The sequence below is a fragment of the Danaus plexippus genome, chromosome 17 (assembly GCF_018135715.1).
Source record: "Danaus plexippus chromosome 17, MEX_DaPlex, whole genome shotgun sequence".
In the NCBI taxonomy this organism is placed as follows: domain Eukaryota; kingdom Metazoa; phylum Arthropoda; class Insecta; order Lepidoptera; family Nymphalidae; genus Danaus; species Danaus plexippus.
Genome location: NC_083548.1, coordinates 5,459,089 through 5,475,478, shown reverse-complemented (window position 1 = coordinate 5,475,478; position 16,390 = coordinate 5,459,089). Strand labels below are relative to the sequence as shown.

Sequence of the window (16,390 nt, the reverse complement as noted above, 5' to 3'; positions counted from 1 at the left end):
GTAAGTGAAATTATTGTAACATTACAAATGTAAAATTTTTGTTGGGTGTTTGTACCACAATAAATCAAAACTACTAAAAATATTTGGACCAAACGATTAAGGTACAAACAGCTGTAGTGCTATACCAAATAATACAAGAAGCTAAATACATAAATGAACTAAAAATTGAAGAGCAAATCCGAAGCAACATGATTTTTCTTATAATCAAGATTTCTCAACCATCTTTCCTTTATGTTGAAGTCTCACCAAGTATTCTCTTGTTCAAAGTAACAACAAAACTTAGAATAAAGTTATCAAAGTCGGTTTTAGTTTTTTTTTACAATTAATTCAATTGTTTTCCGATTCTTCGAATGCTTACCGCAGAGCCAAAGATGCAAAGAACCGTTAAAAGTAAAATGTATGAAAATAATAATAAAAATTTTATTTATCTAAAAGCCTATAATATTATCTGAAGATAACACTCTGACATAAACATTACAGGTACGAAAAGATTTTCAGCCTTCACAATAATCCCAACTCATAAAAACAACATAACAAAAAAGTTACTGACTAAACAATATTACAATGAAGAAAAAACAAACACTTAATTTTATAACTTAAAATAATATTTCAGCTCTCTATTAAAGTCTCCATTTTCCTTGCTTTTGTAACAGTACTGTATAAATGGAAGAACAGATATAAGAGGAGTCCAACGCAAACTATGAAGAATAAGATGCAAAAGCAAACTATACATTCGGATAGATATATTCGAAATCTTTCGGTCCGATTAACGCGATTGGATGGTAGCTCCACGCTTGAATACGTCCACATTTGATTAGGAATTGAAAGACATCTGGAAAGGGATAAAAGTTTATAAAACTCAATCAATACATTTATATTTACTTTTGTATTTATAAACATGTATGTAATTCGATCCATATTCGATAAGATATTGTTCTTATTGACATTATACATAAAGGTTCAATGTACTTGTAATTTAATTATATGAAGATCAAAATATTTAATGTCAATTTATGTATACGGATATTAAGTGAAGGACCGTTATAATTTTATTGCTTATTGATAATATATTGTGTTCATTGCGAATTCAAGCTTAATATTATTATAAAACAGGTTATAATTTGGTACATTGATGTGCTGTATTTTAAACACATTTGATCAATATAATATGAACAAATTAAAATGTTTTCTCAAATAATTATCAACAATTGGAATAGTGTTCGTTGGAGGTATAGTGAAAATTCTTTTTCCAGGAGCGGCTATACCCAATTAGTTTAATTGTATATACAACGAAAAATATTGTCTCCTTTGAAAATTATTTTTCTTAAATTGGCAATGAATATATAGACAGTTGACCTTCAGGGCTATGTTTTTACTTAATAGGTAGCCATAATAAACATTTATGTATAATCAAAAATGTTTCTAATTTTATATGAGGTTTATGTAATTTTTAAACTCGTCTTAGATCATTTGACACTAACTAATCATGTGCTGAGTGTACGTTAGTGACATGTACACAATATAAATATGTTCGTGACAGCAAATAAGTTGAATAGAAGATCACATTTAGAATTATAAAAAAAAAATTACCATTTCAAACGACTCAAAATCCGGTATAAGATGTTCCATACAGATAATAATCGGTAGTATTTTATTTAAAATAACTTTTTTATAATTCACATCACTAATTAATTCGTTTGATATGTGTAGACTCTAGTTTGTTTGTGTGACACGAGCGGTCTCCCGCGCAGAACAAAACCGAGTGTCGGTTTGAAGGATAACAATATACTCTTACGGCACTATCATTGATATAATTGTGACTTTTATAGCGTTGTGTAATCCTTTGTAGATTGCGTTCACGAATGTTGCTTATTTTGAGTTTATGCTTTGTTTACTCTCTCTCTGTTCTGATAAGCGATGATTTACATTAAATTATTATTAATTAATTAAATTAAATTATATCATATGACATATACGCTATTATTTCATGTTATGTATATGAAGGTTTTTACATATTGACTGTGGTTGTTCACTGATTTTAATATACACTATGGTAAATTGTATGTGTATGCATGAATTAAGATAAATTGTTAGGCGTAATTTGAGGTGTCAGTTTTAATAAAACAAGGAGGTCACTCGTGTTAAAATAGGAATACTTTATTTTGTATCACCGTTTGTTCTTTATTTTCATTGTTTATGTTTGGTAATAATAGTCGAATAAAAATATTTGTATGTTCCTCCTATGTGCCTTCGGAATTCATTGTTCAAAATGTGACGAAGCTTTGGAAGGGCGTTAGCCACGCCGTTGAGGGATTTACGGCAAAAAAACGGCATGTTAATCTTTTTTAGAAATTGAAATAAGAGAATTATTAAGCACTTTTTATTTTTTTTTAAATACGCTATATTAACTGTACGATAATTATTAAAGAATTAAAAGAAATTAATAATTTACAGACGATTAACAGATAAAACGCGACAAACGAATCAAATTTTTTAACACGATATTAATTAACAGACTGGAAATTTAGTATGCTTTATAAAAAAAAAATATTTAAATTTGTTAATACCGTAATCAATTAACATAACTAGATTTTAATGTTCGTTGAAAGATACATAAACTAATTTTCACATCGACTGTACATCGTTTGAGATATTGTTTTAACGTTTTTATCTCAAAAGTCTGCAGCCTCGTAAAATCCGATACTCTATCATTCATATCGGTACGGACTGTACAAACTACACAAAAGTTCGTATTGAATCAAGTCCGGAACCCCACTATGCCACATGTTGGGGTAAATCACACAAATAGAGCCAGACGGCTCCCAGATGCACCCTACATTATGTAAGCACGAAACAAAATGAACTTTACCGTTCAAGCTTAGAATTCATTTCACTTTGATGGAGAAATTTGTAAAGTATTTGAAAAAAAAAACCCCGATCGCAATGACTGCCAGGCGGTCGTTCTTTGGGCATTTTGTCGACAGTTCCTGTGCGATTAATAGCTAGAGTGAGTGGTTGTGAGTTTTTTTCCAAATATAAACTGTAATTGTAAGGTTTGCACAAGATAAAGGAGGGGAACTGCAGGTGGGTTATTCACTGCCTTAATCTTGGCAGGTTTCTTTGAACATGTGCTTTTTCATTGATGGTTTTTTGAATGTCCTCATATCGGGAATGGATGTCTGGTTTTTCAACGTCCGTCTTTAATGAAGGGGAACTTCTGTTGTGTTTATTTGTGTTTTTGTTCTTTTTAAAGTGATATATTTATGTATTGTAAACTAAATTAGGAAGAACATAAATATATCGGACAAAAGTTTTTTAAACTCTGCCATTTGAAAGGTTTAACTTTGGTAAAACTTCTATTAAACACACGGAAATTCTGAAAAGAATTTAAGTGGTAAAGTGGGTCAATGCATTGATTTTCCGTGACAGAATATCGGTGTAATAAATTCTAACAATTTCATAGAATTTTAATATTGCATACTGTGATGGGTTTTATTTGAAGATATGAAGTAAAAATCCTATAATTCAATCACACAGACAGTTATATCACGATGTGGTTAAGCGTCCAGCTTTGTAGAATAATAGAATAAGCAATCGAATAAACCGCACTAACGAATAACTCTTTAAAATATTCGATTCTGTTCTAAAATAGTCTGTTTTAAGGTTGAAATATTTTCTATATTAGATCATTTGAGTTTTGTTTATTGATTTAAAATTATATTTCAATTTATATCTATGTATATATAAAAAGTATCTAATATTAAAGTGGATCTTGAGAATCCAGATATTAAAAATAAATGATTTCACAGTCAATATTGAAACTGATTATGGTAAAGATGAAAACATTGACAAAGTATTTTGAGATAATCGGTAGTGTTTAGGAGACGAAAATTTCATCACAGCATGGCAATTTTTCAGAAAAAATATTAAGTAATTATATACCTACTCAAAATTATAAAAATATTTTATATACGATGTTAATAATTGCTGGTTATATTTTTATATAATTCCAATACTAAGGAGATTACGATTTTATTTTTTGCAAAATGCAATGTTGAAATAAAAATAGAAAGATTTACACAAGCTTTCACTGTTTTATAATTAAGTGGCATAGAATAAATTTCAGTTAGATGTTACATAAAATATATAATAATTTGGAATACATACTCCAAAAAATTAATATCTCAAAAAGTTTATTTAAAAATAAATTGTTCATTCACTTATGTGAACAGTTTAAATAATCGCTTAAAATTATTTGCAGTTTTACTTTATAAATGTTGTCTCAAAATTAATAAGGCTATTATTCTGTAACTGTGCACAGTACATGAATTTCCTTAAATTTGTTTTATAAAAGCTTAGCTTGGTTGAAGAAAGTCTTGCAATTTCATGTTCCAGCAATTTTTTGCGTTTTCACACACTAAATGTAGTTCTGTTTTTTAATTAACTATTATTATTATTTCTTAAAGTACCTACTGATCTGAGTTTTTTTTGGTAAGCAGTAAATATATTCTGGATATTAGTTGTCACGAATAAGTTATTGGCGTTTGTTTCTAAATTCTAAAGTATGTATTTCAAGCATCTGAAATATAATCATGTAAATTTTAAAATTTCAATCTAACTAGATGAGAATTATTTTTAAAGTTATAGGAATGTAAAAGTAATGATACCAACGGGACGAATACAAAGTTTTGTTGTGAATTCAATATCAAATCTCCATTATCTTGCTCTTTGGGGATCGCCGCTTATCTCCATAACTATTAATCGCCTATCGTGCGCTTTAGAGACTAAGAATAGCTATTAAATTTAAGTCTTGAAAATGGATTAAAATATTTATATACTGTAGCTTGTGTTATTTTTAAAGTAAGCTTTTATAGACAATAACAATACCTAGCGGCTTAAATCTTAGGGCAAACCTAGTTAGTAATATGATTTGTGATAAATAAAACTTTCATTATATCTTATTGCGTTATAAAGGTGAAAAAGAAATGTTCTAAGTTTAGAGTTTTGATTTTGCAGGATGATCCCAGAACCAACATCACCTTTGCAAAACATTAAAGAAGAAACTACACAGATCACCGCCTACGAGGCTTACAATATTTTATCATCAATAGTTCTGTCACAATCTATGAGTACAGTCGAAAACACGAGTGCTGCAAATCGGATGGAACTGAACGACGAACAAATTAAGAGAATCCTCATAGAGTACGCTTACAGAGGCAGTGATATAGCTTATATCATGGACTAGTCAATGCAAAAAGTTGAAATTGCTTTTTGTTTGTCATTGTACTCGGCGTTCGTCACTTCAAAATTATAAATAATATCTTACTTACACGCGGCAATATGTAAATTTACTGGTGTTATATATAAATGTTATTAGAAAAAAAAAATTACACTATTCAAGTATACTTCGAAAGTTTCATAATGTCAGTGATATCTTAATTTTAAGACGCCAAATAATAATAACAATAAGCATATAACGACGATTATTATAATTATTGTTATAATATTTCAATATTAATATTTTATTTTAGTTTATATTTTTTGATGATATGAATATAAAAAGTACAAGCTAATGCCTTGTATGTTTTGTATTCGGTGGTCGTACCTGGTCTCAAGAACAGGAAAGAAGGTAGATATTTTAATGGGACCTTAGTTTAATCTAAGATTCATATATACAATTTGTTTTTACTAGCAAGCCTTGATGCTCAGTATAATATAAACCTTATAAGAAGGTTAACTATTTTTTTTTCTATTAAATAATGTCTATTCAATGTATCTAATGAAATAGTTGTAGATTTAATGCCAAAGTCTTACGTCTAGTTTTATTTAGAATAAAAAAGCTATATACCTATGGAATTATTTAAATGAATTTTACAATTATATATACATATATATTTTTGGATGTGTTTTATTTCTTATCACATTTCTGAAAAGGTTTTATTTGACATATTTAATTCGGGTACAAAAATTTATTTACAATTTGCTAGAAGAAACATTTTTTTCTTAAGTGCAATATAAATAAGTTAAATAAAATTTTAAATCCGTATCTACAAGTGTTCCGTTTAAAGAAAAATTACAAGTTTATCAATAGTTCTCCATATTCAATATTAACTACGGCTTACGTGTGTACAAATGAAAATCAATTGCCACAAGTGTTTGTCCGCGCATCACTTCAAAGGGGATGCACCTATTGCTAATGCTTTTTCTGTTTTCATTCTTCGCAACGTTTTTAGGAAAATATGCTGTAAATTTTTATGAACATTTAAAAATTTCCGAATGAAACATATTTGTGATGTTATGGTTTAGAAAAAATGAGTTGTTTCGAACTATTGATTGAAGCATATTGCTGCAATACATTTAATGAGCCTCATTTCAAGGATATATTTGCAATTTACTTTTCAAAGTATCAGCCGCTTTTAAATTTGAAATATTATTTAAATTGATTGCTTTTAAACCCCACTTAATTTTTGGATTCACAGAAAATTGTAACTTTGAACAAACAACAAGAAAATAAAATGTTTACTCGGTAGAACTGATAGTACTAGATTATTTTCTTTCCTTTCATACATAAAGAGAAAGTTATTCTAAGGAAAATGTTAGCTCAAAGCACAGAGATTCTTTAATATACTTCGGCATAAAATATGTTTACACAAAGCATTCTATTTATAAGAATTCCATTTATTTCTTATTTCACATTTTAATTCACTACGGATGTATTCTCGCATATATACTAAAAATAGTAAAAAGATTAAGCAATGAAGGCCATCTCAAAATTTCTGCTGTTATTATGGATTTTCCTTTTGGGAAACAAATTGGTTTTAAACTTGCAGGATGCTGTCAAATATCTTCAAACTCTGTGTTACGGCGTCTAGGCGTTTTTCAAATTACATGAATAACAATTCCATATATTATTCAGCTACTTGATGTCGAAAATCGTATTTAATATTGAAAATATAATATAATTTAAAAGGTAAAACCTCTAATTAAAACCAATAAGTGTAATTATCAAAATATTCAATATGTTATTATTAGTTGTGCAGGAATTTAATTTAAATGGAAAATATAATTAAAATTATCTTACTTTATTAAGCACATATTATAATTTCAATAGATATATTAGAAGTCTTTTAGAATTGTTTGTGATGAAACAGATTCAGATAACATTATTGAGTAATGAATTTGCTTAGTAAATTAACTTCGGTTTTTAAGAGTATTCCAGTTTATTTTTGTATTATTTCTTGTATATTTAAAATTTTAATGTAGATTGTAAAAAAAACGAAAAGAAAGGTCGCTTGTCAAGCAAGGCAAAGTTGGGTTGCTGGAATAAGTAATAGCTGTAGTTTAAAAGTTTCGATTAGCTTTCAATATTTTGAATATTTAATGTAATTTTCTTTTGCCTTTGAAGTTAACTTGGTTTTGTTAAAATAATATTATTTGAAATATGTATTTTAAATTAATATGTATTTTTATTATTTCTTTTGGAATACATCTTTTTATTATCGGGTAAATAAAAAGGAACACATTTTATTGGACGAATTTATTACAATCAATAATATAGTAATACTTTTTTGTTTAACAAATATATTTATTATTGACTAGTTTATGACTAGAGAACCCTCGCGGGCCACCTGAAGTTTCGTTTGATAGGACCGACTTCACATTTAAATGCCTTAAGCACTATCCAGAGCCCGGGAGTTAGAAGTAGGAAATACATTGTTTGGGGAATTCACATCGATCGACACTCAACAAATAAACACTAGCAGGAGTCCGAAGTAAGGGTGTAGAAAAATTTAATATCGTGAGGGCTCTGGGCCAAGCATTACTCAGGCCATTGCCATCTCACCGATCCCTCGGAGCAGGCGCAGGCGCAGCCGGGTAAACACTGGGTGTTCGGTGGAAATTCCGCGCCCGTGAAGGAAGCGGAGAGTCTCCTGTGCGCACACCAGAAAACCAAGCTGTTCGGGATCCATATCGACTGGCACAGAATCAAGAAGTGGATCGTCGTTCTCGTCCACATAGCCATTAGATCTTTCGTTTTCATTGTCATCAAATAATTCATCAGAATCCTGTTGTTCATTTTCCATTTCCACAGAACAGAATCTCCCAAACAAACGCTTCAGCGCTTGACGCTTCTCAGCGTTATCTGAATCATTCATTAAAGGTTCGCTGCGAGATCGTTTGCGGCGCCGTTGACGCTTAACTTGACGCACAGCTTCATTGTCGCGCTCACGTTTACGCTTACTCGTCATAATAACCCGCGGTTTGCCCGGCGGCGTCGGGATGCGGACTGCGAATGGTCCGTGTACAGGGAATTGAAGGGTCTCGATATGATTACGCTAGCTACTCGCTGTCTCGCTCGACGCGTCTGATGCGTTCCACGATAGAGTGAGAGAGTGCAGCCAGCTGCAACAGGAACAGCTGGGTGAGCAGATGCAGGGCGCGGGGCACACACGCTTTGTTTGATAAAGTTTATTCGGGGAAATAAAACTGTTAGCCGCGATTGCGCGGATTGCGGGGCGGGAGCGCGCGGGGCGAGAGAACTGGCCCGGCCGACAGCTGCGACGCATCTGCCGGTTCAGGTGAATTCCAAACGTCTCAAGGTGCCGACAGGGTAATTAGGTGTGTTGGGCCCGTAGAGGTAACATGTAAACAAAACAAAACAACGCAGGTCGTATGCGAAACGAACGCTGAGGTCTACTAGCCGGCAACGCTATTAATGAACAGAAATAAAACGTCCGAGAGTTCATTGTTTTACGCTCGGGCTCGTATGTAAACTAATAGCTATCTGCGTAAATTGTAAAAATCAATACTCAGGTTTATGTAGTACCGGGAAACGAGCTGCCGGCCTCTGTACCTAGCTTTATATACTGTACACGGGTTGCTATCGCCTTGTCTATATCTTCATAATCCTCTTCAAAGCGGTAGAGCTGCGGGGTACAAATAAGCGATCGTCTTCTAGGCACAGCAAATGTATATCTACATACATACGTTAACTATTATCTTATTTTAGTAGAATTTATACATTTAAAAGGAACGTTTTAATAAATTCTAAAACTAAAACTTAGTCTTCGAATTATTCTAGCTTAGCAACTCTTGTTTTGTATTTGCTGTTATATCATTGTTTACTTTAATGTAAGAAACTTTATGAGTTTGTTTTGGGAATCGAATTTATCGCTTGAATAAACAATTGAAAAAGTAATTCTGCGTAAAATACAAATAGGATATTTAAGTGTAAACGTATGTTATCAGAGTTTCAACAATTTCATTATAAAGGAAACATCTAATCCTTTGATATGTAATGTGCTATCGTCCTAAAATTACTCTTATATGCTTAAAATACGGCTCAAATTACAAGGACGCCGGTCTGAGATTGCAGACCATTCCTCAAATAATCGCCACGAATTCAGTCACATCACAGTTCACGCGTCAATTCAGTTTAGAAGTATGGTTATGGCTTCTGGTTTTCAGAATTTCGTGTACTTTTCCCATTATGGAATGAAATATTTAAAAATACTTTAAGGATATGACTTTTTATTTGGTATTTAGACACACACACACACGCACTCGCGCACACATATACACATATGTACACATATATAATTTTGCCAATATCATTTCTATGAATCAATTTCTATTATATCTTATTACTTTGAAGGTACGCTACTTAGATTTAAAGGCAATAAATAATTGTCTATAACTTAATCCTCAATATTTTCCTCCAGGTCGCAGGACGTAGTTTCATTGTTGTCATTGTTATGGAACTTGTTAAAATTACCATATTTCTACCAAAATTACAAAAAGGTTTTTATGGCCTTTTAACCCGAAGCGTTTAGCTAAAATGTTTGTCGTTTTTTCATATAATCCGGTAATGATATTGAAATAATAATAATTGTTGAAAAATTAATTTATTATTAGGGTACATTATATTAAGTATTTTAAAGGGAGATTGATAATATTTATTGTGTATATTTTCTATGTAAGTGGAATTTTTATTTAATAAATTTTTTTAATAGCATTGAAAAAAAAATCTATGTCAGGGAAAGGAAAACAGTATAATGAGAATTAAGACACCGTAAGCACATTCTGCCGGCATCCAGAGTGGTACGCCAGAAAATTAAGAAATCGGTGGTGGTAGATAATAAAAAACAGGACCGACTGACAGACATTCACATCTCGTCTGTCCGTGATCACGGTTGCTGAAAAGTAACCGAAGCGTCGGGACTATGTAGTTAAAATTATAAAATTCGTCTAGTAAATCCGAAAAATATTAGTTTTATTTAGGGAAAACAGTATGTCTGTTTGATACAGTACAATAAAGAGTATTTTCTGTGAGAAATAATCCAGGTTAATCACAATAACACTATTTTATAATCTGGATCGTATTCAGGACATCTAGAATGTTACGTTTTAAGCCTTCTGCTTAAGTCTAACTTTGATATCTAAGTCGCTTTACTTGATAACTATTCGATAACTTAGCTGAGTTCTGCCTTTCAGTTTTGCGTCTGAGGAAACTTTTTATAAGCCTAATTAAAACTTTTGATCAGTTGATGGTTCCTTTGAATATTTATCTATAAATAGTACACAGAATGAAATATTTATAACATTTTACACGATATATAATTAGGTATACACTTTTATGTGTAAAACATTAATTAATAATTTTATTCAATTCGTAATCAATTTTATAAATCCGACGTAAATTTATTTAACTTAATTATGGTTCAAAAACATTGATTCATTTGACGAATAAATTTATTATCAAACAAAACGTCCTAAAATAAATTTGTATTAAGAAATGGATAGTACTTGTAATTTAATATCGTTGTAAATTCAGGCTTTGAGGAAATAAGATTTGTCTCCTAACGGCTTCAAGTGTAATTCGAGTTTCCTTCAGGTGAATTCCTTGTGTGTTGATTCTCTATATTATATTAATATAACAATGTTGTAATGTATACGTCAAAGTTGTTATAAACATACAAAGAATACAAATAACGTAACGAAGTGTTATAGAAATCAGTTATTTATTTTGATTTGAGGCTATTTCCTATACATTGAAAAATGTGATGTTTTTGCTAACTTAATTTTCATAAATAATTTGTCTATCAACTTTCATTGATGGTTTATTACATGTAAAATAATAAAATGAATTGGATAACGAATAAGTGGAAACACCATTTTTGTTTACTATTGTATGAAATATTTATAAATAAACTGGATACCAGACCCGGCTTCGCACGGGCTCTTTACAACCAATATAAAATGGCCTATTTAATTTTGAGAATTACTAAACTTATATAATAATAACTTTCAAATGATACACCCGATTTAAATGATTTAAAAAGTAATGTTCAGATACTGATGTAGGCTTGAAAATGAAATTATTTTGATAAGACTTAACACGGTATTTATGTCAATAGCTTTCCAATAAACGCTTTAGGAATGCCAATTTTTAAAAGTTGTAAAATGGATATAGTATGTTATCATTAAGAGATAGACATATGCTATCGCGAACTTTTCTGTAGATTATATAAGATACACAATTCCACCATATATTATTATTTTGTTATATCTCAAAGACTTTAGGCAGCGTTTTTGTTGAAAGCTCTCAGACGGCTCATGTTTTCCCAACATTTTTAACAAATATTGTTAATGTATACACAAGCAAGTACAAAAACTTAACAAATTGTATACTAAAACCTTCCTCGAGAATCAGGCTGTCGAGTGGTGATAACTGTTTGATAATAATCAGTGTAGTAGGTTTTCCGAGTATCGCGAACAGACAGACAGACAAGCAGACGCGGCGAGGGACTTTGTTTTATAATATGTATATGATTGTATATATAAAAACAAACGTGCTTTTTATACGGTTTTCATAACTCGGAATAATGACTTATTAATGTTTTTTAGCAGTTGAATTTCCATTGTTTTGCAGGATTTTTTTATTTTGCTTTTAGATTTTGAAAGTAATAAGTACATTTACTTGTCATATTTCTATAAAAAAAATGTAATACACATAAATGTATTTCATTTTTATTGAAGCTTTGTCTAAGCTATCGAGTCCGAAATAAAGTTATTCGTCAGAGAATTAGTGTAACAAACGTTGCTCAGTCGATCAGCAAGCTGAAGAGGCAGGCCACATATGCCGCAGATCCGACAGCCGTTTAGGCAAAATGGCTATATTTGTAGGGCGGTAAAGAGAGATTTTAGGAGAAGAGAGATAACAGAGTCCTGTGTTGATTACAACTGATGATTATATGTTGTTTTGTATTTTTCCCTTACTAGTAATATAGGACTGTATTTGCGTTTTTGTTATAGAGATTTATTCCTTATGTTCAAGAAGCGGACATCGCTGACCATTCAATGTTTACGATGGTTGTTTTTCGAGCTTTAAAACTTAATATTAATCGAGGACATATCTTATTTTGCGTTGGATAAGGACATAATTCTAAAAAATTAATTTTAGAAAATTTAAGTAAAATCTGTCCAGTTTTGTCAACATGTGAAAACCAAGGCAAACCTCTATTACTTTTGTTTATATAGATTTGGAATTTGATTAATTCTTGGATTCATAAAAACTTTGTAACACACACACGCATATACAAACACACACACATGCAAACACACACACACACACACACATACCGCACACAATATAAAATATATTTAAAACTAAATGGATAGATCTCAGCAAGATAATATTCATACGAGGTGCTTTTAAGTGAAGTATTTATTTTTAAGTGTATACTATTATTATAAAGCTGAAGAGTTTTTGTTTGTGTGGATATGCTACATAAGGAAGTAATAGAGTCCATTTATCGGAGAAGATTATAGACCATCGTGCTACGATGAATAGAAATGGAGCATCAATGAAAAATATTGCAAAACAGGTTTATGGTAGCATGTTGATATTTTTAAAGAACCTTTGTATAAAAATACTACGAATAACAAGATATGTTGAATGTTTACTTGAAGTTTTGCTGTTTAGATTTAGAATAGCTTAATATCTCTTATCAAATATATTTAAGTTCTAGTCACAAAGTTGTGACCAAATCTGTTTAAATATATCAATAATATCAGATAATTTTGGTAATAAGAATGGACGTGCTATAAACTATTTGTTTTTGAGAGATAATAATAATACAATCGTTACTCGTTCCTTTGTTTATTACTCGTTACTCGTTACTTTGTTTCATTTGGATATGTAGTCAATAAGTAATGTTAAGAATATAAGCGTTTTATTTAAAATGATAATAACTATATTTTCCTTTTTTTCGCGGGTAAATCTTATCTATTTTAAAGTAATTGTAAAGATTTCACATTTAATTATACAGTTCCGAAAAGCTACTGTAAAAGAGCAATATTCAATCAATGCAGGCATATTTAAAAGAAATGATAAAATTTTTTCAATACTAAGATGAATTACGTTGAACAAAGATGCCATAATAATTAATCTCACACTACAACATCATCCTTGACAATAGAGTATTCTACTTTGAAATTTCTTTACCGTCGCTCTGAATAATTTGCAGAAACAGGTGATATTTCTTACTGGATGGCTTTGAAATGAAAGTTACTCTCGACTTCCACATCGAATTGGCTATTTTTGGTTCTTTTAACATATCTCCTGAGATGATTGATTGGTTTCACTCTTACTTGCTTGGCCGAAGGCAAAGATTTAAGATTAACGATCCTTACTCTGATTGTTCTTTTATTCATACCGGAGTTCCACAAGGTAACATGTCTCTTCTTTCTTCATTTTCTATCAATACTATCAGCGATATAATTACTACTGTCACCACATGCAAGCTGATGTTTTTAGAATTTAAAGTAAAAGAGTTTATATGTACACCTAATATTATTAAAAAGCAGCTAAACGCCATAAATACTAATAGTGTCAATCTTTTGGAAAGAAAGACAATCCAGCAAAAACCCAGAGTATTTACATTTGTAGTTCTAGAATGTTATATAAGGTAATTCGCTTCAACTTACCTACTTTAGAGATTGACAAAATTCATGTTTAATATACGAAAAAAAGCTGAAGCTAGGCTTTATTTCTGACCAGTATCTGTACTGGAGTCTGCTTGAAGATGTCATGGATAAAAACATTTTTGCCCCAGCCAATTTCTTTTTACTAACAACCAATAAAATTTTGCTTGCAAATTCTCTCATTCTTCCTATATTTGAGTTCGCTGACTCATGATTTCTAAGATGTTAGTAAAGAGCAGCTGAATAACCTTGAGCATTTATAAAATCTCTATATTTGATGTACATGTGACCATGTGTTTCTTTTTCGTGAAAAGCTAAGGTAGCGAATTAGCTCTCTCAGGAATATTAAAATTCTTTGTCTAAGGATCGGTTTGAGGTTCTTAAGGACTCTTGTGACCGTTCGCTTCGCTTATCTCAAAAAATTCCTTCTTAAAATTCCTCCCCAATTCTCTTTTCTTTCCGCCAGCTCCTTTACTGCCTCTCGCCTTTGTATTATCTTTCCCCTTTCTATTTGTAGAGCTAAATCCATTTTCATTGTTAAACTTAATACCCACTTCCTTTCTAATTAGTTTCACTTTTTCAACTTTCACCCTTCTGTATTTTTCTAACGAATGCATTACTATATGCTATTAGTGTATATTATCATTAACTTTGTGTCCCTCGTTATTTGTATACATATATGTATCGTGTCAAATATACACAACTTCATCTTGTTATGATTTCAAATTCTTGTAATTTTTGGGATTGTATAACACAGATCGCTTTTTAGATATAATATCGCCTTTGTATACTTTTTTCTATTTTATTGTGACTTTGTTTATGAAAACGTATTAATATTAATATTTTTTTTGTCCTCGGTATAAGTATAAGTATAAAAGGTTCAATGTTTGCGTAATTTTCAATTATATAATAATGTATATATGAATTGTTCACTCAAAATGAATCCCACAGATCGTGCTTCATTCACTCAATTCTCTACTTGAGGAAGAAAATAAAAGTTACATATAAAAATATGTTTTCATAGTTTTTTTTTAAAATTTGTACTTTAATATTTATAGTCTAAGTACTGTTAATTTGTAAATGGTAAAGATATTTGTAACCTTTCTTCGTGCCACACATTTTCACAGTTCACTCACTGTGTTGTAATAATAATGCTTAAAACCAGTTACAGTTATAATATAAAACATGTCATTGATATATATTCTAATTAAGAACGAATAGTTAGTCATTTAAATATAAATGCATTAACAAATAACAAAGACTGAAATAATCGATTATAAGCGGTAATAAAAATTATATTTAAACGCTCGAGTTTAAATTTAATTAATTGTAAGAGAAAGCTGTTATTTTGATACAATGATTTATTATTATTAAGTTAATTCCCAAGCTACTGTGGTCAAGTTACAGCAGCTCGAAAATGTGCTGTCTTGACCGAGGAAGTACCAATCTCTCACAGAAACGGCGTGAAGTAGTTTTAAGTGGCTGAGTTTCGTCCGATAAGTGGGAGGCCCGGTCCCCCGGTCCCTTTTCCCAACCTTTCCTCTCCCCCAATTAAGTTGGCCCCGCATCCGCAAAACTAAGTTGCGTATGTCCATGAGTGATGGTAACTATCTCCACCAGGAAGGCCGTCTGCACGTTTGTCTTATTTAACATTAAAAAATCTTTTGTCATGAAATTAATATGAAAATTAAATACAGATGATTGATGGTTGACATATAGTGTTCTTGAAATTTAAGATATTCTCGTTTACAGTACACTATGCGTTGATTATTATAAAATAATAAAAAACGCGTAGTAACCGAAATAATTAGTTTCATTTTAACATTGTGTGCACTAGCTGATAACAAAAAACACTCATTTAACCTCGTAATTTTAATATAACGACAAAGATACGTCTCTAACTTATAAACAGAATTTGAAATAGTGTGTACAGCTACATAAACAATTAATTTCATTCTATAATTAGTTTAGTTTAGTTCGCTTTACTTCGCGTTAGTTTTAGTTTTTAATCACAACTTCGCTTTAGTTATTAATCCGAAATATCTTTTATTTTATTTATTCCACGACTTCATTTAACCTCTTTGTATTCTCTATTGACAAAAAAAATGAGAATTAGGAATCATGTCAAACGTACAAAGGGAGTGACATAACTGGTGTTTATCTCAGGAATTATAAAATTTCGTCCCTAGAAATAGTATTTTGTGAAATTTATGAAATAGTATTTTGTATTTTACTTTTATCTCCGGCATTCAAAAAGCGCATTATTTAAGCAATAAAGTATACTTAATTTCTTTTTTTTATTTTAACTCACTTCAGAAATAAATATTAAAAAAAAAACTTCATTTGTGTTCTCTATTCAATTTTTTCATGTACACGTATTAAATGAAAGGAATTTGAGAATATT

At 30.5% G+C, this 16,390-nt stretch overlaps 1 protein-coding gene and 1 long non-coding RNA gene across 2 annotated transcripts; both read right to left on the bottom strand.

Moving 5' to 3' along the window:
• Positions 1-406: 406 nt before the first annotated feature.
• LOC116771495 (uncharacterized) lies at positions 407-1,951 on the bottom strand. The gene is made up of 2 exons (XR_004353599.2): positions 1,591-1,951; positions 407-832 (listed from the first exon to the last, which is right to left on the bottom strand). It is a non-coding gene; the product is annotated as an uncharacterized LOC116771495 (long non-coding RNA).
• Positions 1,952-7,522: 5,571 nt separating this feature from the next.
• LOC116771393 (uncharacterized) lies at positions 7,523-8,727 on the bottom strand. The gene has a single exon (XM_032663243.2). The coding sequence runs from the start codon at positions 8,247-8,249 to the stop codon at positions 7,824-7,826; it is 426 nt and encodes a 141-aa protein (XP_032519134.1). The 5' UTR covers positions 8,250-8,727; the 3' UTR covers positions 7,523-7,823.
• Positions 8,728-16,390: the final 7,663 nt, after the last annotated feature.